Genomic DNA, 24,348 nt, shown 5'->3' on the forward strand with positions numbered 1-24,348 from the left:
TTTATTATCACCTGCATGTGATGTGAAATTTGTTAACTTAGCAGCAGCAGTTCAATGCAATACATAATCTAGCAGGAAGAAAAAAAAGTAATAAAATAAAAATAATAAATCACCAATTAAGTCAATTACATATATTGAATAGATGAAAAAGATGTGCAAAAACAGAAATACTGTATATTTTTTAAAAAAAGTGAGGTAGTATCTAAAGCTTCAATGTCCGTTTAGGAATCAGATGGCAGAGGGGAAGAAGCTGTTCCTGAATCGCTGAGTGTGTGGCTTCAGGCTTCTGTACCTCCTACCTGATGGTAACAGTGAGAAAAGGGCATGCTCCAGGTGCTAGAGGTCTTTAGTTATGGACGCTGCCTTTCTGAGACACTGCTCCCTAAAGATGTCCTGGGTACTTTACCCAAGATGGAGCTGACTAGATTTATAACCTTCTGCAACTTCTTTTGGTCCTGTGTAGTAGCCCCCATACCAGACAGTGATGCAGCCTGTCAGAATGCTCTCCATGGTACAACTATAGAAGTTTTTGAGTGTATTTGTTGACATGCCAAATTCTTCAAACTGCTAATAAACTATAGCCACTGTATTGTCTTCTTTATAACTATATTGATATGATGAGACCAGGTTAGATCCTCAGAGATCTTGACACTCAGGAACTTGAAGCTGCTCGCTCTCTCCACTTCTGATCCCTTTGTGGATTGGTATGTGTTCCATCATTTTACCCTTCCTGAAGTCTAAAATCAGCTCTTTCATCTTACTGATATTGAGTGCCAGGTTGTTGCTGCGGCACCATTCCACTAGTTGGCATATCTACACCCTCTCATCACAACCTGAGATTCTACCAACAATGGCTGTATCATCGGCAAATTTATAGATGGTATTTGAGCTATGCCTAGCCACACAGCCATGTGTATATAGAGGGTAGGGCACCCCTGAGGTGCACCAGTGTTGATTGTCAGTGAGGAGGATATGTTATCACCAATTTGCACAGATTGTGGTCTGTAGATTGTGACACAGATGTGATACAAGCAGAGGCTTTAAGATGTGTTGTGGTGCAGTAAGGTCATCTCCTGTTTCGGTTTTACTGGTTGAAATGGGACAATTATCCTTACAGTTGCAGAGGTTGAGGTTGATGTTGACATACTGGATTAATTTGAAGGGGGCAGAGAAATGTTCACCCTGTTAAAAGTGTGTTGGAAGACTATTGGGAACATCACAAGAAGGGTGTTTTTAGTTTTGGGTGGCTGGGCTCTAATCAGGCTAGAAATATGGATTTGCTGGATTATGCTGTAGCTTTTTCAGTAGCCCCACTGTGTTTTTCTCCAATGACTTTAGTTGATTTTAGGTTGCATGATTTGCAGATATGCCTGAGAGACTGTTGGTTCATCAATATGTTAAGGAAAATTATTGTGATGTGTTAACACTTTTTACTGATGGATCCAAAGATAATTTAACTGGGAATGTTGGAGTGACTGGTTTTGTGCCTGATAACAATAAAGAAACTTCTTACTAACCATTTATCAGTATGTAATGCAGAATTGGTTGCCATCCTTCTGGGCTTACAGTGGGTGTAGGAAACTGGTCCTTGTAAGGTTGTAATTAGTTCAGATTGTTTTTCAGTTTTGACTAGTCTTAAAACGGGTCATTGAGCAATAAGTCAGATTTACTGCTGGAAGTTCTTTAAACATTATTTCAGAATCCAAGTGTTGGTTTACATTTCTGCTTCTTGTGGGTCCCTACACATAGAGGTGTTGAGGGAAATGAGCAGGTTGTTTGCTTGGCCAAAAAAGCTGTTAAAACTTCAACTGTGGATATAGACCTTCCAATTAGTAAAGCAGAAGCTAAGAGGCTGGTGGGACCAAGAATAACTGAATTGAGGCAAGACTTGTGGGATAATGGACATAAGGGGAGACACCTGTACAGAATACACAAAACTGTTGGATTGATGGGAGAAGGGGGTAAGACAAGAAGGGAAGGAATTATATTGGCTCAACTTAGAATTGGGCATACTATATTTATACCTTGTAACTTGTTGGAAAACATCACATCGAGGTGTGTAGTTGTCATCATTATGAAACAGTTGAACAATTCTTTTACAATGTAAGGTTGAAAGAAAGCAAATGCAGGCTGCACTATTATCTTTGTGGGTTAACACAAAGTGCACTGCAGATGCCGTGGACAAATCAAGACGTACAAAAAAGTTGGATGAACCCAGCAGGTTGGGCAGCATCCATTGAAAGGAGCAGTCAACATTTTGGGTCGAGACCCTTCATCAGGAGTCCTGACAAAGGGTCTCGACCCGAAACATTGACTACACCTTTCAATGGATGCTGCCCGACCTGCTGAGTTCATCCAGCTTTTTTGTACTATCTTTGTGGGTTGATAGTTTTTATTTAAAAACTTCAAGTTATGGAGGTGACTTTAATTTAATTCACAATATTGTTTTTCATTATTTACAATCTATAGGGTTTTCTAGAGTAATTTGGTTTTCATAAGATAAAGAGCAAGAATTATTTCCCAACTCTCTGCACCCCACTCCAGTCCAGTTGGTGGTGGTAATGCACCTTTAAGTTGGACTGCCAATCATCATTAAAAGTCAGAAGAAGGTGGTCCAACAGCTGGTACATCAGTGTCCTGGCAAAAACCACACCATGAAGACAAAAGAACACTCCAAGCAACTTCTCAAAAAAGTTGTTGAAAAGCACAAATCAGGAAATGGATACAAGAAAATTTCCAAGTCACTGAAGATCCCTTGGAGTACAGTTAAGTCAATCATCATGAAATAGAAAGAATATGGCACAGATGTAAATCTGCCCAGAGCAGGTCGTCCTCAAAAACTGAGTGACCGTGCAAGAAGGGGACTAGTGAGGGAGGCCACCAAGAGATCTGTGACAACTCTGGAGGAGTTACAAGCTTCAGTGGCTGAGATGGGAGAGACTGCGCATACAACAACTGTTGCCCGGGTGCTTCACCAGTGGCAGCTTTATGGAAGAGTGACAAAGAGAAAGCCATTGTTGGTGGGGGGGGTGGGGGAGGGACTCACATGAAATCTTGGCTAAAATTTGCCTGAAGTCAGCTGGAAGAAGGTTATATGGTCTGATTAAACCAAAGTTGAGCTCTTTGGCCATCAGACTAAATGCTATGTTTGATGTAAGCCAGACACTGCACATCATCAAAAACACACCATCCCTACCGTGAAGCATGATGGTGGCTACATCATACTGTGGGGAGGCTTCACTGCAGCAGGCCCTGGAAAGCTTGTGGAATTAGAGGATAAAATGAATGCAGCAAAGTACAGGGAAATTCTGGAGGAAAACCTGGTGCGTTCTGCAAAAGAACTGTGACTTGGGAAAAGATTTGTTTTCCAGCAGGACAATGGTCCCAAGCACAAAACTAAAGCAAATGACTTAAAAACAAAGTTAATGCCCTGGAATAGCCAAGTCAGAGTCCAGACCTCAATCCAACTGAGAATTTGTGACTGGACTTGAAAAGGACTGTTCACTCATGATCCCCATGCAATCTGACAGAGCTTGAGCAGTTTTGTTAAAAAGAATGGGAAGAACCTACAGTATCCGGATGTGCAAAGCTGATAGAGACCTATCCACGCAGACTCAAGGCTATAATTGCTGCCAAAGGTGCATCTGATAATTACTCGCCCCTACAAGTCAGTATTTATGTTATCAATTATTTTGTTTTAATAATTCATAATAAATTTAGACCAATTTGCAGAAATTTGTTTTCCCTTTGAGATGAAAGTTTCTTTTCTGTTGAACAGTGTCAAAAAAGCCAAATTAAATCCATTGTGATTCAAAGTTGTAAAACAATAAAACATGAAAGCTTCTGGGGGTGGAGGGGATTAGGGAGAGGGAATACTTGCTATAGGTATTGTATATCAGCACATAAGATCCACTGACTTGTTTTCCATATGGAAATTTTAGGTATAGTTAGTAGTTTTCTGATGACAGCTTGGCTTTTTTCATTTTGTTGCAACATTCAGATAAATCCAAGGCAGAGTCTCTGTTTCCTTTCATTAGAATTAATGGACATGAAAACATGGTGGTGCATGAAATGCATTTTCCATAATACCATCAGCTCTCCAAATCATCACCATCTTCTAGGCTAGGGCAAAATTTAAACCTTGTTATGCTTATCCCATTCCCCCTCTTGAAATTAGTCTGAGGGAATCAAACACATACTGTTTCTGTGTACTTTTCAATTTTCTTTACTTTAGTTCTTTCCTTCAAAGTGCTGCCTCTGAAGGTAGATGGTTCCATGTGTTTCAATTATGCTTTGAGTTTTTAATCAAATACTCACAAACTGCCTGCAAGTCACAATCAGGTTTATTATCGGTGACATGTTTTCTGAAATTTGAGCAGTTAAGCTGCTCAACTACTTGGATTGCATCATTGAGGGATTGTTGAATAGTGAGAGGGCTGCAATATTAACTGTGCTGTTTCTGTTGGCCATGCACAGACTAACTGGAAAGTCCCTTTTGCTCCCCTGAATAAAATAAAGCAGCTCAGAGTAGACAGATATCAAATATTCCAATTCTTCAAGATATAATTGAAATGATAAACCCATCAAATGGTCCATGCAAGTATAGACAAATAAGTGAGACGTAAACAGCAAATAAAAAGCATTAAAAAACTGTAAATGATGAAAGGACATTGATCTGAAACTTTAAAGACATAGAAAATAGGCCAGCACAGCAGAAGAAAAGGCTCTTCTGCCCACAATGATGTGTCAAACCAATTAAATTAGTAACCAAATGGGCAACTAAACCAATCCCTTCTGCCATCACAATTTGCATATTCTTCCAATTCCCTCATATTCATCTCCTAATTGTCTGTAATGTAGCTACCTCTACCACCCCACCAAGCCGTGCTTTACGGACACCCAACCCTCTCTGTATAAAGAAACTTGCCCCTTATGCCCAATTCAAAATTACCCCTTTCTCCTTAAATACAATTCCTCTGGCATGAGATATTTCAATCTGTCTATTTTATCTATGTCTCTCATAATCCTAAACTTTTAACAGATCTTCCCTCAGCCTCCACCACTCCTGAGAAAACAACCCTAGTTTGCCCAAGCTCTCATTTTAACACATTCCCTCTAGTCCAGGCAATGTCCCGGTAAACCTCTTCAACTTCTCCTCAACATCCTTTCTATAACGGGGCAACCAGAACTGCATGCAATACTTCAGATGCAGCGTAACTAGAGTTTTATAAAGCTGCAACATAACTTCCTAACTTCTGAACTCAATGCTTCAACTAATAAAGGCAACCATGTCATATGCCTTTCTTAACCACCCTATCATCCTGTGTAGCCACTTTCAGAAAGGTATGAAACTGGACCTCAAGATCCCTCTGCTCATCAACACTGTTAATGGTGTAGTTCTTAGCAGTGCATCGTCTCTTTATGTTTGACCTACCAAGGTGCAACATTTAGCTGAGTTAAGCTCCATCTGCTAATTCTCTGCCCATATCAGCAACTGATCTATATTCCATTGTATTTTTTGCCAATCTTTTACACTATTCAGAACACCACAAATTTTCTTTTTGTCTGCAAACTTACTAACCCACCCATCTACATTTACACCCAAGTAATTTGTAAACATCACAAACAGCAGAAATCCCAGTGCAACTCCACTATGTTTGTCTCCTCTGAAGCTGCCTGACCTACTGAGTATCCCCATAATTTATTTTGTACAGAAGCAAAATTGATCACTTATCCAAATTTATGTGTAGGGGTTGTTCAGCTTCTTTTTTGTGCAAAGTTTTCCCTGATTCTCTTTAGTGCTTTATAGACTCATAGGGTCATATTAGGACAGGAGTCAGCCCAACTCGTCTATGTTAGCCTATCTTATTCAGGTACCTACATTTTTTTTATGTTCAGTGCTGGTTGTAATGAAGCATTAACTTGGACCTGGGAAAATTGTTATTATCAGAATTTTTATACTTAGGTTATTACAGAAAGCCCACAATGTAAAAATATTTAAATTATATAGAAACATAGAAAACCTGCAGCACAATACAGGCCCTTCGGTCCACAAAGTTGTGCTGAACATGTCCCTACCTTAGAAATTACTAGGCTTACCTATAGCCCTCTATTTTTCTAAGCTCCATGCACCTATCCACAAGTCTCTAAAAAGACCCTATCGTATCCGCCTCCACCACTGTTGCCGGCAGATCATTCCATGCACTCACCACTCTCTGAGTAAAAAAACTTCCCTCTGACATCTCCTCTATACCTACTCCCCAGCACCTTAACAACCTATTCTCATAAGGCATGCTTCCCAATCCAGGCATCATATAAATTGGCAGAATAATGTCTTGGCCAACTAACTGAACTTTGGCCTGTTACAGTTACTTGGTGATCCAAAGCATGTAGCTTGGTTGCATTTCCCATCCTGTCAGGTGACACTTTGCATTAGAACTGTGCATGGGCAATAAAAAGTCTATAAAATGCTGCAGGAAACTTGCACAGAGAAGAATGTGCCGACCTTAATATAGTTACATACCATTTGAAGAGAGTCACAATAGTTCAGCCTGAGCTGAGATTCATTTCTCAGAGCAAAGAAATATCCTTTTAAATTTAGACCATCTAGGTTAAAGGCTCATACTGACTTACTCTTCCCTTGTCCTAATTTAAACTGAACAATGTTCCTGGAAGGGAACAAGCTCCACTACTGTTTCACAGATTTTCTTTCTAAATTAGTTATTTACTCAACTGCATCTGTTTTAGCTGCAAGATCCCAGATATGAAATGAATATGAGAGCAATACTGACTGAAGTGCATACATGGAGGAAAAGAATTGTGTTTGCATAGGCTGAGTGTGATGACTTAATATACTTCATTTCATTTGAAGATAAAGTAAACACTTGCAGAAAACTTAAATTTTGATTCAAAAATGAAGTGGTCAATATGTGGTCTTAACCAACCATATCTGGAATTGTGAATCTTAACTCCTATTGAGTGGCAGTATGCCTTTCTGAACTTGGTGCATTAATGATGCAATGATATTAACAATGTACATCTATATTCAATGTTATATTCTCATTGTGATGCCCGTGCAATGACTGAAACTCTGTAAAAATGGGTATTGGATGTTTCAGGCTGGAGACTCGAGACTATTCTAGTATACCAATGCTTTGGGCATGACAGAGAGATAGGTAAGAATGGAAGATGTGTTGCCTTTTGGATAAGGGAGGATGTAACAGCAATGCTTAGAGTGGATATTCTTGAGGGATCATTCTGCTTGTGTAGAACACAGAAATAAGAAAGAAGTGGTCACCTTGGTAGAACTTGTAAATACCCCTTGTGACAGTAACCAGTGGGAGCTTAAGGAGCAGAAGTATTGAGAAATTGCATGCAGTTGTGAGAATAGAAGGGTGGGTCTACTGGGAGATTTCAATTTTCCCAGCATTGACTGTGCCTCACAGAGTATAAAGGGCCTCGATGGGTTGGAATATGCATGGTGTGTCCAAGACAGTTTCCTTGTGTAACATGTAGTGGAGGCTACAAGGGAAGGAGCATATTGGACCTCCTCTTAAGAAACATGGTGGCTGAGTAACTGAGGTGGCTGTTGGGGTGTACTTTGAGTAGTGTGACCACAATTCTATTGCTTTTGGAAAAAGATTGAACAGGTCCTGAGCTGGAGTAGGGTCAATGTTGAGGGCATTAGACAGTATCTGGCTGGGAGTCAACTGGATGACTATTTAAAGGTAAAAGAACAGGTGGCAAGTGGGAGACTTCTAAAAGGTTCTTGTAGGGGTGAAGGGTAAATACACCTAGCTCAGAGAACCCTGGCTAAAATTAGATATCTGGTCCCTGGTAGGGGAAAAAGCAGGAAGTATACATTGTGTTTAGGTAGCAGATGTAAATGAATACCTGAATGAATATAGAATGTTTATGACCAGGCTTAAGGGAGAAATAAGAGGACAAAAAGAAAGTATGAGATAGATTTGGCAGACATGGTTAAAGATAATCCCAGGAGGTTCTTAAATTATACTAACAGTAAAAGGGTGACTAAGGAGAGAATATGCTCTCTTAAGGACTAACCATCAGGTTTGCCTATTTATGGATTTGTAGGAGGTTTTAACATCTATTTCTACTCAGTATTTGCTAAGGAAAATATCATGGATGTTAAAGAATTGACGGTAAAAGTAATGAGCTTTTGGATCATTTGCATATTACAAGGACGGAGGTATTTGCAGCATGAAGTGCATTAAGGTGGGCAAATTCCCGGGGCCTGAGCAAATGTACCCCAGACCTTATAGGAGGTCAGAGAAGCAAACACAAAGGCCCTTGTAGAGATACTTGGTTTGTTGTTCACCACTGGTGAAGTTCCAGAGAACTAGAAAGTGGAGAAAGTTGTTTACTTATTCAAAAAGTGCAGAAGGATGGCTAGGGAACTACAAGCTGCTGAGCCTGTCTTTAGTTCTAGAGAAGTTACTAGAGGGAATTCTGAGGAACAAGACCTACTATTGCTTGGATAGTCAAAACCCTATATGGACTAGTTTGCACAATTTTGTGCATGAGAGATCATGCCTGACAATTTTTTGGAGACTTTCAAAGTGGTAACACAGCAATAATGAAGGTAGGGCAGTGGATGTAATCTATATGGACTTCAGTGAGCCCTTTGCTAGAGTCCCACACAGCAGTTTGATCTGAAAGGTTAGTTGACATGGGATTAGTAATGTGGATTCAGAATTAGCTTGATGAAAGGAAGCAGAGGCTGATGGTTGATGGTCAATCCTCTGACCACTGGCCTATGATTAGTGGGGTCCTCCAGGGGTCCATGGTGGAACCTCTGTTATTCATTATTTATCTAAATGATATGGATATTAATCTACATGGCATGATAAGCAAATTTGATGATGATACTAAATTAGGAAGGCTTGTTGATGGTGAAGCAGATTGCAATGAATTGGAAAGAGATCGTGATCATTTAGGGTGATGGGCGGAGGAATGGCAAATGGACTTCAACTTATCTAAGTGTGCAGTGATGCACTTTGGACAGTCAAACCAAGGTAGAACCAACACTGTGAATGGCAGGACGTTGATTAGTATTGTGGTACAGAGGGACCTGGTAATACAAGTGCACAAGTTTGTTGGACGTGACAATGGAAATAGACAATAAAGAAGGTGTTTAATATTCTAGCCTTCATAGTCAGGACATTGAGTTTAGGCGTAAGGACATTATGTTGCAGTTATATATATCATCAGTGAGGCTGCACTTGGAGTATTATATACAGTTTTGGTTACCCCTTTATAGGACTGATCACCAAGCTGAGAGGGTGACTACTAATTTAATTAGCTTGGCACAACAAAATCTTAATTTCCTGGAATGCAGCAGAATGAGTACATAAAATTATGAGGGGGACAGAGAAGGCAAATGGTCATCATCTTTTTTCCAGGGTTGGAGATTCAAAGCTAAAGAACACAAGCTAAGAGCGGGGAGACTTAGGAGACCTGTGAGGTGACAACTTGGCAAAGAGGGTAGTAAATATCTGGAATGAGCTATCTGAGGAAGTGGTCAAGGCGGGCGCAATTGCAACACTGAAGAGGCATTTGCTTGGGTGTATTGAGTGGAAAGGCTTGAAGGGTTACGGGGTCAATGCAGGTAACTACGTCTAGCAGGGAGAATGCTGTGGTTGGCATGGACCAGTCCAAGTTTATTGTCATTCGACTGTATACATGTACACAGCTAAATGAAACTGCATTCCCCATGCACCAAGGTATAAAACACTGTACATGTACAACTTACAGAACACAAAATAATATTAAACACAATAATATTAACAGATAAATTATTCTGTAGATGAACAAGTTTACATAAGTGCATATACAACATATAGTTAAATGTACAACAGTAAACAGCTACTGGTGCAGTCCTAAGTAATAAGTACTGGCTGGTCCAGTTGAGCTGAAGGGCCGCCTTCTGCACTCTGTTACACTCTGACTCCACCACTATGATTGTAGATGATAGAACTGGAGCCACAAATAATCTTAAATGTGTTGAGAAGATGATGTGGGAATAAAGGAATTGTTCTTTTGGGTCAAAACTTTGCAGCAGGACATTTAAGGCTCTTGGGCATTGGGTTAGATTTGGCTGCAGAATTATCCCATCAACCTATTTAATGGAGATAACAAGAGAAACTAGAGGAGGAGAAGTAAGATGCTTCTTGATGTGCAGTGACCGTATTAATCAATATTTAAATGATTACTGCCATTACTGAAGGAATTTTGCCATCTCCTGTAAAGAAACCAATATGGATATTTGATCATAATTACCATCACATTGGCAGCTAAAAAAGCCCTGGCTCAATATTTCACAGGAGAGGTATAAAAGAGATTACAAGATTTGAGGCAAAGGAGTTGGACAAAACTAGCTTTGCATTGCAGCCACTAAGTATGTTCAGCAACCAGAATGGAATTTTCCCATAGACATCAGCCTGCACTGAACGTGGGATTGCTGGAGAATGCCAAGCTGAGTCCCCTCCACCCGTGAGCACCAGGAGACACTGCCACAGCTGTTCAATCCCAGTCAGTCAGTTGAGAAGGTCAGTGAACTTCATTAATGCTCAAACATTTTGAATTGCCTTCTGATCTTTCTTTGCATTTTACTCAAGTGAACCTATTTAGTGGGAAGTGAAGCAAAATATAGAAACATTAAAAATAAAGTAATTCGGATAGGAGCCTTTGAATCTGCTTTGCTATTTAACATGATTGTGACTAATCATTCTATTTTCTTTTACTCTAATCCTCTTTTCACCCTAAATCCCTTGATTTTTTAACCTTTATTTCTATATCTACAGTAGGTCTTTATTGAATATATATGATAATTTAACCTCAAACTTCTGTAGTCAGGAATTCCACAGGTATATCACACTTTAGGTGAAGAAATTCCTCATCATCTCAGTTCTAAGTGGCCTACCAGTATCTCAAGCAATGAAATTGTGACCCCTTATTTTCACCTTCCCCACTACCAGGAATATCTTTCTTCCATGAGCCCTGCTGAAGGACTTCAGCCTGAAACATCGACTGTATTTTTATCCATAGATGCTGCCTGGCTTGTTGAGTTCCTCCAGCATTTTGTGTGTGTTGCTCTAATTTCCAGCATCTGCAAGTTTTCTCTTATTTGTTCTTTCTTCTACGTAATCTCTTTAAGACTGAATTTTATAGGATTCATTAAGTCCCTTTCAACTTCTAAACTCTAGCAAATATCCCTTTTTATACTTTGCTGCATATGTAGGGCCCTCAGTATTGTTAAGAATCCCGCCCATCCATCCAGCATCCTCTTTGACTTACTACCATCAAACAGGAGACTATGATGCATAAAAACAAGAACAGTCAGGATGAGGAACAGTTTCTTACCCCAGGCCATTAGGCTTCTGAACTCCCTGCTGCATTGTATTTGAAGTGTCACTGTTAATCTGCTTCATACCGTACAAAATTGAATGTTAATGTACTTTAGTTCGTTGTGATTCATCTGTAGATTTTATCCTTGCCTTCATAAGTTATCGTGTGTTATGTGCTTTACACCCTGGTTCAGAGAAATATCTCATTTCTATATACATATATATAGTTAAATGAAAATAAACTTGACGATCACTCCTGTCATGCTAGGAATCAGTCTGCTACTGATGATACTGATAGCCCATGCTCCTCCTGAAGTTTCTTCCGGAAGGAAAGAAGAATAAGAACTGGCTTTGGACATTAACACCAATTTACAATGAGTGATATATAAACACACAAATATAATATGCAACTATCCTAAATTCATAGACACAGAAGAAATTCTTTAATATTGTGGAGTAACCAGTTACTGGATAATTACAAAGAAAAAAAAGTATAACAAAAACTAAGAATTGTATCTGATTTAAAACACAGAATTTCACAAGTGACAGGAAGGATCCAGTCTCATTAGTCACTCAGATTTTCATTTACCACACAACTTCACACCTTTCAAAGCAAGGCTGGCATAAAGACAAGACAATGTTATTCTCAGATTCATAGTATTTACTAGTGATATGGATTGGAAGTTGGGCAGATAGAAAAATGAATTGACTTGCATTTACATAGATCATTAACATCCTCTATATTCAGAATGCTTGACTGTCAATTAAGTAATCTCAAATGTTGTCACTATTTAAAAACTATATGCTGACACTGGAGAGGTTTCAAAGAAGGTTCACAAAAATGGTTCCTTCCAGGATTGAACGGCTTGTCATATGAAGAGCATTTGATCGTCATTCAGAAGAATGAGAGGTGATCTAATCGAAACCTCTTGAATGGTGAAAGGCCTTGGAGTGGATGTGGAGCGGATGTTTCTTATGGTGGGAGAGTCTAAGACCAGAGGATACAGCCTCAGAATAGGGGGGCATCCTTTTAGAATGGAGGTGAGGAGGAATTTCTTTCACCAGTAACTTGTGAATCTGTGGAATTTATTGGTACAGACAGCTCTTGGAGGCCAATTTTTTATGTATATTTAAGGCAGAGGCTGAGAAAAAAATGGATCAGTCATGATGAAATGGTGGAGAAGACTCAATGGGCCAAATGACCTAATTCTGCTTCTATATCTTACGGTCTTGTTTGATCTCAATGTTTAAACATTTGTGATAGGGATATAAAAGATGGAAGTAATCCTCTTAATTTTATCCTATTTCAACAGATGACCAAAAATAGATAATTTTACATTTTTAAAAATATCAGAGCAAAGCACTCAGAACCATGGTGCAATGATAATTCACTCCTCCAGTTAGGCATTCTGTCAGTGCTGTTAAACAGCAGAGTTCATCTATAATTATGTCTTACTCATCACAACAGCTTTCAGTTTTTGATTGCTTACTGTGAACATTAGGAGCTGACGTATCTATGGAGATCTTGGTAAAAGAATATTGTGCAAATATAGATTGATGATAGATTATAGATGCATACACTTAAAGTTTCACTGCCTGAAGACATAGTATAACTGTGTTGTTCTTAACATGAACAAAGCATTAAAAATAAATGAACTTTGAAGCAGTGAAAACAGACTAACTCCAGGCTGTCATAATTTTTGACACAGTTGAAGCTGAAGTGCTATTTACTATTTTGTGTAATAAGTTAGATTAATTATTCAGCCTCAGGTGAGCAAATACCATAAGTATCGGAGTACAATTTGTGACATAAATCATGAGGAAAGAAGTTCCAGTATCTTACAGACATAACAAAATCTTAATCTCAGTATTCAGCAATCTTCCTAAGGTGGTGAGACCTACAGAATGTCTACAAATGTTTTCTGAACACTGATTTGCATGTTTAGGTCATACTTGGAGCAAAGAATGTTTTGTCACTAGTTTGAGAGCACATCACCCTCTTATGTCACAGGACATCACATTGTCCAGCATCCTGCATGGATTATAACAATGTATTTCCTTTCCTATAATACATCATTTCACATCTATGCAGATTATTCAGAACTAATGATTGTACTCACTTAGCAATGAAATCGTTGAAGGTTTCTGTCCATAGTTCTGGTTGGTGCAGTTTTGGAGGTGGACTTCTGAGGAAAGAAGCATAAATATATTTTAGTGCTTTGAAAGTAGCTAAATCAAGAACAATGAAATTATAAATAACATCTTTCAAATCATCATTGAAAACTAATCAACCACAAACCATAAACAACTTAGTTCCTCGTGAAATTATACTTCACTTTCTGTCATCTTCTACGTGCTAAACATACAGACATAAAAGCCTTTCGATATACATTTACATAGTGCCAAAGATACCATTGCTCATGTGTGTCCTTAGAATGTGACTGCAGGTGATAGTCTATGAATCTCCAATCAGATTTATCTGCAGTTTAAATAGTTTGCTGCCAGCACCAGTGAATGATATGTTCTTATCGTAGAATTGCTTTATTTTAAACAGTTCTGATATGATCTTAACTAAACATTAGGGGCTTCCAACGTTTTTATGCCATGGACCTCAACCATTAACCAAGAGGTCCATCAGCTTCAGGTTGTGAACCCCTGCTATACATAGACTTCTGACATTGCAACGTTAACTGTTCCATTTAGCACATATTTTAGATGATGAATAAGTGTTAATCTTTGATTTATTACTACAGTGTGAAATACTTCAAATGGCCTATTTGCTATTGCCTATTGAGGACAACTCAGGTTCAATGATGCCTGCACACTTCCATGGTTAAGTTTAGTTGTAGCCTAGGACATAGCTTTCATATAATTTTCACAATACCTTTAACTGACATTAAACAAACACGGTGTTCGTGGTCTTTATTTTGAGGAGAGGAAGAAGGCAGAAGAGGATTATTAATTATGAAGTCATTGTCTGCAAGTAGCTATAGAGTTAGAGTCATAGAAAAAGTACAGCACAGAAACCTGCTTTTCAACCAATCTTGTCCAAGCTAAACCATATCAGCTGCCTACTCCCACTGACCTGCACCCAGACCACAGCCCTCCATAACCCTCTCAAACTTCTCTTAAATGTTGAAGTTGAGCATGCATGCTCCAGTTGAGCTGGCAGCTCATTCTACTCTTTCACAACACTTTGAGTGAACAAGATACCCCTCATGTTCCCCTTAAACATATCAGCTTTCACCCTTAACCCATGATCTCAAGTTGTAGTCCCACTCAACCTCAGCGGAAAAAGTCTGCTTGCATTTACCCTTTCTATACCCCTTATAATTTTGTATACCTCTATCAAATCTCCCCTCAATCTTCTACATTCCAAGGAATAAAGTCATAACCTATTCAATCTTTCCTGATAGCTCAGGTCCTGTACTCTCAAATACCTTTGTTCTGCCGCATTCCTCAGTGTGTGAACACTGTGTAAGACTTACCATGGTTGGCCGTACTGAAGTGCAACCCTTAACACTTACTGCATTAAATTGCATCTGCCATTTATTAGCCCATTTTTTTAGCTGGTCCATTTCCCGCTACAAGCTCTGATAGTCTTCCTCACTATCCACTGCACCCCACAATGGAGCTGGCATCCACAAATTTTCTGATCCAGTTCACCACATTATCATTCAGGCCATTGATGTAGATGAGAAACAACAATGGATCCAGCAGCAATCCCTGTGACACTCCACTTAACATGGGAGTCTTGTCAGAGAGGCAACCATCTACTACTACTCGCTGGCTCCCCCAAAAAACCAATGTCTAATCCAATTTATTACTTCATCTTGAATGCTGAGCAATTGAATCTTCCTGACCAACCTCCCACGAGGGACTTGCTTAAGGTCCATGTAGACAACATCCACTGCTTTGCCTTCATGAACTTTCCTGGTAACTTCCTTGAAAAACTTTATAAGATTGGTTAGACGTGACCTACCACATACAAAACCATGTTGAATACTGCAAATCCCAGAATCTGGTCCCTTGAATACCTTCCAATAACCTTCCCACTACTGATGTCAGGGTGACCAAAATATAATTTCCTGGTGTATTTTTAGAACCTTTCTTAAACAGCAAAAACAACATTAGCTATTCTCCAATCCTTTGCTACCTCACCTGTTGTTAATGATTATCTATCTCTGCTAGGGTCCCTGCACTTGCCTCCCACAGGATCTGAGGCCCCAGGGAATCAACCACTCTAATTTGCCTCAGGACAGCAGCATCTGTTCCTGTATAGGGTCTATGACCTCGCTGCTACTTTGCCTCAGTTCTATAGACTCTGTGTCCATCTCCCGAGTAAGTACAGATGCAAAAAATCCTTTTAAGATCTCCCCCATTGCTTTTGGCTCCATGCATAGATTACAATTCTGATCTTCCAAGGAAATAATTTTGTCCCTGCTGTCCTTTTGCAATTCAGATATCTGTAGAATCCCTTAGGGTTCTCCTTCACCTTGTCTGCTAAGGAAACTTCATGCCTGTTTTTGAGCCCTCCTGCTTTCTTTCTTAAGTGTTCTCCTTATATTTCATCAGCTCCTCACTTGTTACTACCTGCTTATGCCTGCTACGCACCTTCTTTTTTTTCTCACCCTGGGCCTCACTATCTTTTGAAAACCAAGCTTCCCTAAACCTGTTATCTTTTTAACTTTTGTTCTGACAGGCACATACAAACTTTGTTTGGCCATTGTTCAAATGGCAATCTGCTGCGAATCGATGCCTTATGCACCCAATCAGTGAACCTGAGTGAGCCTCATCTTCTCACACTCCTGATCACAGATTGGCCGATGCTCCCATAATTCCCAAGCGGTCTAATCATGTCAAAATTTCCACTGAGCGCACAGACCCTGTGGGAGGCACGTGCAGAAATTGCAGGGCCCTAGCAGAGGTATTTAATCATCCTGAGCAACAGGCAAGGTACCAAAGGATTGGAGGATAGCTAATGTTTAGGAAAACTCTAATCTCAAACTCCACTGCTTTGCACCTACACCCACTCATGGGGAAGACTTCTGGAGTAAACTGCAAGAGAAGTACAGAGCCGGAGCCCCTCAGGTTGTCCCACAACGAGTTCCATGCTGATTGGCAACTCCTGCGACACCGTTGGTTCTAAACTGTATCAGTCTTTGCTGCTCCTTTAGATTCATCAGCTGCATGGGAGGGGGAGCCTGCTGCATGGACAGCAGCTTGCCCTCCATATCGTACTGCCCTGGGATGTATCGACTTCCACTGCAATTGCACAACATCCATGGTCCGCCTTGACCAACAGAGGCCATCAAATCACTTCTGAGAATTCTTAGTAGATGTCCCGGTATAGTTTTACAGCAGTTTAAGATTAGATTCGCTTTATTAGTCATATGTACATTAAAACATAGAGTAAAATGCATTGTCTTGTGTCAAATCCAATCAGCAAGGATTGTGCTGGGCAAGTGTCACTCCAGACCCCAGTTCAGCTGCGACAGTTGCGGGCTGTTAATGTTAAAATCTCACAAAGATTGAAATGAGGATGAAGTTACGCAAGAAGTTGAAGGCATTGTAGATGAAAGGAAGGCACATAGCAGATCAACAGGGTACTTGGTTTTGGAAGCACTGTGCTGTGAACACATCATGGTTACGGAAGAGGCAGGCCTTTAGACTAAGGAGTAAGTCATTGATCATAAAAAGAGGACAGCTATTCAGGTGTAGAGACAGATTTCAGTCATTCAGTCCAAAGCGGGAAGTCAACTTACCTGAAGAGGGACACTATTCAGTTTAGCGAGGGCAGTCATTTGTACTACAGTGGAAGGATAGTCAGGCAAAAAGAGAGAGACCATTCAGACTACAAGAGAAAACTAAGATTAACAAAATTAAATGGAAATATTCAGCAATTCAGACAACATAAATGGGAAGAAAAGCAGAGTTCTAATGTTTAATCGAACTGACTTTATTTCTTACATTCTTCACATAAATGAGGAGTAACAATTTTGTCAAGTCTCCATCTAAATGAATGGAGATTAAAGAGAGAAAAACAGGTCAGTTAAAAGGTGCAAGGAGGTATGTGGTGGGGGTCAGATGGTGGACAGGATGAAGATTATCTGTGATAGGGAGAGGTTAGAGTTATCCAAGTGATGACACATACATTTGGAAAGAAAACAGCCGGAGAACAGACACAGAGGGTTAAAAAACAAAGGAAGAGACATTTTAAAGCTCTGAAATACAAATCAGAATTGTTGCTAAAACTTAAAACAAAAAGGAGCCCAGTGGAAATGTCCAGCAGAGTAAGTGGTGTCTGACAAGAGACACAAACTGAATTAATGTTACATAGATTATCACATGGAAGAACTGATCAGTTCTGGTACAAACACAAAAAAGTGAGATGTCAATAAATTGTACGATTTGATATTGGGTCTAGATAGCAGCAAATTGCCCATATGGAAAATGAAGTCCTATTTCTCAAACTAGCTTTGGGATTCATCGGAAAATTCATAGGTCGAAAATCAGAATGGGTGTGGGATGCAGAATTAAAATAGTGGCAAACAGGAAGCTCACGGTTAGCCTTGTGCTCTGAAAGCAGGTGCTCTGAAAAGTGGTCTCCTAATCTGTGTTTGGTTTCTCAAGTGTAGAGGAGACTATATTGTGAACACAAGATTGGAAAAAGTGCAAGTCAATTACTGCTTCACTCTGAAGGACTCTTTGGGTCCATTGATGGTTGGAAAGGATGAGGTAAGGGAATGGATTTGACATTGTGTTTTTAGAATTAAGATTCTACCATCTGCATAGTGCTAATTTTAAATTCTATCCAGGATGGTACTTTCAGACAAAGGGGAAAATATTAGATTAAAATGGGAGGCTGTGCTGTCCATTGTGTTTGCCAATCCAAAAGAATTTTTCAGCATTCAAAATTTTTCTTAATGAACCTAGACTTTTCAGAATTATCATTCTAATTTAAAGTCCACCAGCTATCTTTTATCCAAAGGAAAGTTTCCTGATGTCTGCACTAACTTTATAGTCAATTGTCATTATATATTTTTTTCAGATTTATTTTTCAATACTCTTTATAATCTTTTCATTTGATTATCTCTTTCATATAACCTTTCAATATTTTTCTGTCTTCACTGGTAGCTCATTCCTTTCAGCTAGAAGATCTTTACTGTCACGGTTGTTTTTGAGCAGGATGCAGTACACAAGGTGTGCTTTGATCAGTGAAACAGAGGAACAGGGACACAGAATTGAACTCTCCAGCCTTTTCAACAATTTAATTAACTCTGATCTACCAGCCTTAAGCCATTGTCCTTAAGTCTTTACTTAAACAAAAATCTATCTCAGTTTTGGAATCTTCAATTGAGCTAGCAATTCAGACTTGTGGCATCCTTTCTGACATTGCCCTTGAATGGATTAATACTGAACTCTCTATGAGCTGCCCCAATTGTGATTTTTGTTCAAAGTTCAAAGTAAAATATATTACTAGAGAATAAACATGTCACCACATGTTTCTGCTGCCATACTTAGCAAAACTATAAAACAGTAAATTTGTTCTGTTACTTTGTTAATACAGGGCAACATCCATTTAATTAGCTGATTATTGTTTTATTGAGTCTGTGCAGCACAATGGTTACTAAAGACTTCTTTGTCTTGATTACATAATTGATGGTCACATGACTTATGCTCTGTTACTCGGTATCAGAACCAGGTTTAAGAATACGTCATGAAATTTGTTGTTTTGCAGCAGCAGTACATTGCAATACATCATAATGAAAAACTATAAGTTACGCTAAGTAAATATAAAAAAGAAAATTAAGGAGTAGTGCAAAAAGAGTGGACAAAGTACTAAGATAGTGTTCATTGATTCACTGGCCATTCAGAAATCTGATGGCAGAGAGGAAGTAGCTTTTCCTGAAACACTGAGTGTGTGTCTTCAGGCGCCTGTATTTCCTCCTCGATGGTAGTAACGAGAAGTCCTGGATGATGGGGGTCCTGAGTGATGGATGCCACATTTCTGAGGCATTGCCTGTTGAAGATTGTCCTGGATGCTGGGGTGTTGGTGCTCGTGATGGAGCTGTCAGAATTTACAAAGTACTGCTGTTTTTTTTTTATTCCCTCCATATCAGATGGTGATGTAACCATTTAGAATGCTCTCCACAGTACACCTATAGAAATTTTCAAGAGTCTTTGGTGACTCTTGAATTACCAATTCTCCTCAAACTCCTAATGAAATACTGCCACTATCCTGTCTTTGTTGTAATTGCATCAATATGTTAGGGCCAGGATAGATCCACAGCAATGCTGAAAGCTGAGAACTTGAAGTTGCTCACCCTTTCATCTTCTGATCCCTTGATGAGGACTGGTGTGTGGTTACCTTGATCTCCCCTTCCTGAAGTCCATAATCAATTCCTCGGTCTTTCTGACATTGAAAGCAAGATTGTTGTTGCAACACCACTTAACTAGCTGATCTATTTTGCCCCCTGTGTGCCCCCTCATCACCAAATTCTGCCAACAATAATTGTGTCATCAGTAAATTTATAGATGGCATTTAAGCTGCACCTAACTACACAATCATGAGTGTAGAGAAAGTAGAGCAGTAAGTTAAGCATGCATCCTTGAGCTGCACCGGTTCTGTCTGTCAGTAAGGCTGAGATATTACTTTGGATCCCCACAGATTGTAGTCACCTGGTGAGGAATTCAAGAATCCAATTGCACAGGAAATTATAGTGTCCCAGGTTTTGGAGTTTCTTCATTAGAATGAAGGCTATGATTGTGTTGAACGCTGAGCTTTGTTAAAGTGTATTCATTCATAATTCCACTGCAGAATTTCTTCATAACCAGCAATTTAACAATTTATTTCCTTATCCTTTAGTTTGAAGTAGAAATTGAATTATATATGTGGATGCAACAATATAAGAAAAATAAAACTTGCTTTGTTTCAGTAAAGCAGTTCTCCTTGTCGTTGTAAAATCATATGGTGATAATGTTAAAATTTAATATTTAGTCATCTGGAAAATCACAAATATTGTCAGCAGTGGTAATAAAGATGTTAAAGTTCATCATTTATGACAATTTTATTGTAAAATTATTCAGATTGTGCTATCATGAAGGCAAAATCTGAGAAGTTTGCCAATGTAATTAGTAGCACTTTTAATTTCTTTTACTGGAAACTAGTTTATTCAATGCATTTTATGTATTTTAATAAAAATATTCTTTCCAAAGCTTTCTTCCACTTTTATGTCATGGGAAATATACTACTCCATGTCAAGTATGTTCATCTACACAAGTGACATTTCTGAATTTGTCATGGTGCTGGAGATACCCGAGGAAACTGAACATAATGGAAGATAAATGAATTTCGGCAGGAATAGCAGAAGTCATTACATACAGTTACATTAAAATGAACAAGACTGCTACAGCCTCACTGAACAGAAAAAAAAATTAAATCTTGACTACAGTTTAGGATACTAGTAGGAATTTTCTTCTTTTACAGTTTCAAATCTCCCAGATATTTTATTATGTGTTAGGCTGCAGAATAGAAATTAAACAAAGCAACAGGAGACAGACCATATTCTTTTTCTGCAGAGTTCTGCACCATAGCATATCTGAAGAAAAGCTACATGTCATCTTAAATACTACTGATTTTAAGGTTGGCATTTAAGTAAATGGAAGAAACTTTCAATGACAGTGAAGGAAAATCAGAGAGAAAAACAATCTTTTTGTACTGTTGTCAGGACTTCCAGGCTACTGCAATGTTGGGAAATGAAACAGCAATTTTTCTCAGACTTGGCAAGCACCATTACATACCTTGGAATTTTGAACAAAGCCCTCATTGGATGTAAATCTGTTAGTGGTGGGTTACCATCCCCCAGCTCAATGGCTGTGATACCCAAGGACCAGACATCACATCGTACGTCATAACTGGAATCCAGCTGCTGTTCACAAGCTATGACCTGATCATTAGGAAATCAAACACTTATTCTGTGTTACCAGTAAATATTGACGGTACTGGTCAAGTGTTACCATTAAGTAAGAAAGAGTTATTTATAAAATCACAATTCACATTCTGAAAATCTTAGCTTTACAACATATACAATAGGCATTAACATGTTAGCTGTTGATTAGTCAATGGCTTAGAAATTCTTCTACAGCAACACACACAAAATGCTATAGGAACTCAGCAGGTCAGACAGCATCTACGTAGAGGAATAAACAGTCGAACTTCCAGCCAAGACCCTTCATCAGTACTCTGTATAGAATTCTTCTAAACTTTTGTAAACATTAAAACATTATTATAGGTAATCTTGGTGCTGTTTGTGACAGCTGTATTGTAAAAATTTTAAGTTTGAGCTGCATTAAGGAGATTTGTCAGGTTTCCTGATGTAAGCTGCTGTGAAACTGACATTGTCCATTTCTGTCCAGTGTTCTCCTATGATGTGTTGTGAGTCTTCGCAATTGTTCAATGTTGTGCAGCCTCTGCAGAGAGCTCTTAATCACCATACCAGCAATGCTATTCTAGTGTTGCCAAAGAATAAATAGGAAAAGAACATACCGTAATTCTTGGGGATAAAAGGAACCAGGACAGCCTAAAGACATGGCTTTAGGAAACATGTTCTTTGTGTAGAGGGGCCACATAACCTCTCTGGAGGGCACATCCAGAGGTTCTCTAAAAGAGTTTGCCAAGGATATCTCTGTAAGGAAATAAGTGCACCCTCTGAATGCCAAAACTTTGAGAGAACCTGGCATACTGGCAAGTATCAATGCAAGCATTGGCTGTTCCTGTGGACTGAGCGTAAAGTACCTGTGGCAGTGGTGAGAACTCAGAATGGGCATAATGGAGGGCTTGTCCATTGAGTCGATAGGAAGGGTGCACTCACTCTGATGAGACTGTACTATGGACCACACCCCCCCAATAGCCACCAGAAGAATAGGAACAGATAAGCTGACAGAGTAAAGGTAAGTGTAAAAACAATAGGGTTGTTGTCAGAGGACTTCAAATACCCTAATAAAAACTGGGACCCTCTTAGAGCAAGAGGCTTAGATGGGGCAGAATTTGTTAGATGCATCAGGGAGGGTTTCTTAAATTAATAAGTAGATACTCCAACAAGAGGACGGATTCTATTGGACCTGATGTTAGTTAATGAGCCTGGCCAGATGACTGACCATTCAGTCAATGAGCAGTTAGGGAACAGTGGCCATAGCTCTCTTAGTTTTAAGATAGCTAGAGGTAAGGATAAGTATGGACATTACAGGAGAGGATTAAATTGCAGTAGAGTGAATTATAAGGGCATTAAGTAGGAACTAGGGAAAGTTCATTGGGAACAGCTTTTTTGGGGAAAGTCTACATCTGACAAGTGGAGAGAATTTTAAGGCCAACTGCAAGGAGTATAGAACAGTTATGTTCTAGTAAGAAGGAAGTACAAGGACGGCAAGGTAAGAGAACCTTGGATGCCCAGAGAGGTGATGAACTTAGTCAAGAAGAAAAAGGAAAAGCTATGTTTCCTATGTAAACCTTAAGAAGCTAGAATCAAATAGGGACTCTTGAGGATTATGAAGAAGCCAGAAAAGAACTCAAGAAGGGAATTAGGAATGCCAGGAGTGAGATAAAATTGCTTGACCAGTAAGATTAAAGGGAATCCCAGGTAATTCTATACATAATCCAGAAAGAGGATAAAAAGGAAGAGGGTAGAAACATTTAAGAATAAAGGGGGAAATATTTGCTTGGATGTACAGGATGTGAGTGATGTCCTTAATGAGTACTTTACATGTGTACTTACCAAGGAGCAGGATGTGGACTACAGGGAGATCAATGCCAAGCATGTTAATATGCTAGAGCATTTTGAGTAAAAGAAGAGGTAGTTTTGGATCTCTTAAAGGGCATTGAGGTGGTTATATCCCCAGAGCCTAATGTGATATACCTCAGGTTATAAAGAAAGTCAAAGATGAATTTTCTAGGGCTTTGACCAATACCTTGTTGTCCTCTCTAGCCACAAGCAAGGTCCTGGAGGTGGGCAAGTAGCTAGAGTTGTTCCATTATACAAGGTGAAAACCAGGAGTAATCCTGGAAACTATAGACTGGTGAGTTTCACGTAAGTGGTAGGGAAGTTTATGGAAGATAATTCTTAATGATAGGATTTATGAGCATTTGGAAAACTGTGGCCTAATTAGGGAGAGCCAGCATGGCTTTGTGTGGGGCATGTCATGTCCCATTAACTTGACTGATTTTTTTGACGGGGTGTTGAGAGTGATTGATGAAGGTTGAGCAGTGAATGTTGTCTACATGGGTTATAGTAAGGTGAGTAACAAGGTCCCTCAGGGGAGGATGATACAGAAGATTAAGGTGCATGCGATCAATAGTGAATTGGCCATTTGGATTCAGAAGTGGCTTGCCTGTTGAAGTCAAAAGGTTGTGGTCAAAGGGTCTTATTCTAGCTGGAGGTCTGTGATTAGTGGTATTCCACAGAGATCTGTACTGAGACCTCTGCTCTTAGTGACGTATATAAATGACCTGGATAGAACTGTAGAAGTGTGGGTTAGTAAGTGTGCAAAGATTGGCAGTGAGGTAGATAGCATAGAACGCTAGCAAGGAATACAATAGGATATAGATCAGTTACAGATATGGGTGGAGAAATGGCAAATGGAGTTAACCTTGACAAATGTGAAGTGTTGCACCTTGGAAGGTCAAATGTAAAGAGACAGTACACTGTTGGGCAAGATCCTTAATAGTATTGATGAGCAGAGGGATCTTGAGGACCAAGTTCATAGCTCCCCAAAAGTGGTTACACGGGTTAAGATTACAGATGGCATGGTTGCCTTTCCTGGTTAAAGCATTGAGTTCAAAAGTGAAGAAGTTATGCTGCAGCTTTATAAAACTATACTTAGGATGCATCTGGAGTAATGGTCACTCCATTATAGGAAGGATATCCATAAGATAGGGGAGCTGAAGTAGGCCATTTTGCCCACAAGTCTGCTCCAGCATTTCATC

At 39.3% G+C, this 24,348-nt stretch overlaps 1 protein-coding gene across 1 annotated transcript in view; it reads right to left on the reverse strand.

Moving 5' to 3' along the window:
- Positions 1 to 24,348, reverse strand: part of myo3a (myosin IIIA) — a 243,667-nt gene that overhangs the window by 211,261 nt on the left and 8,058 nt on the right. Inside the window, exons 3-4 of the mRNA XM_059971447.1 lie at positions 21,171 to 21,316; positions 13,487 to 13,552 (exon numbers count right to left, since the gene is read on the reverse strand). Of these exons, the coding sequence (XP_059827430.1) occupies positions 13,487 to 13,552; positions 21,171 to 21,316 (212 nt within the window). The remainder of the gene's footprint in view (positions 1 to 13,486; positions 13,553 to 21,170; positions 21,317 to 24,348) is intronic.

Source organism: Hypanus sabinus, chromosome 6 (genome assembly GCF_030144855.1).
Source record: "Hypanus sabinus isolate sHypSab1 chromosome 6, sHypSab1.hap1, whole genome shotgun sequence".
In the NCBI taxonomy this organism is placed as follows: Eukaryota; Metazoa; Chordata; class Chondrichthyes; order Myliobatiformes; family Dasyatidae; genus Hypanus; species Hypanus sabinus.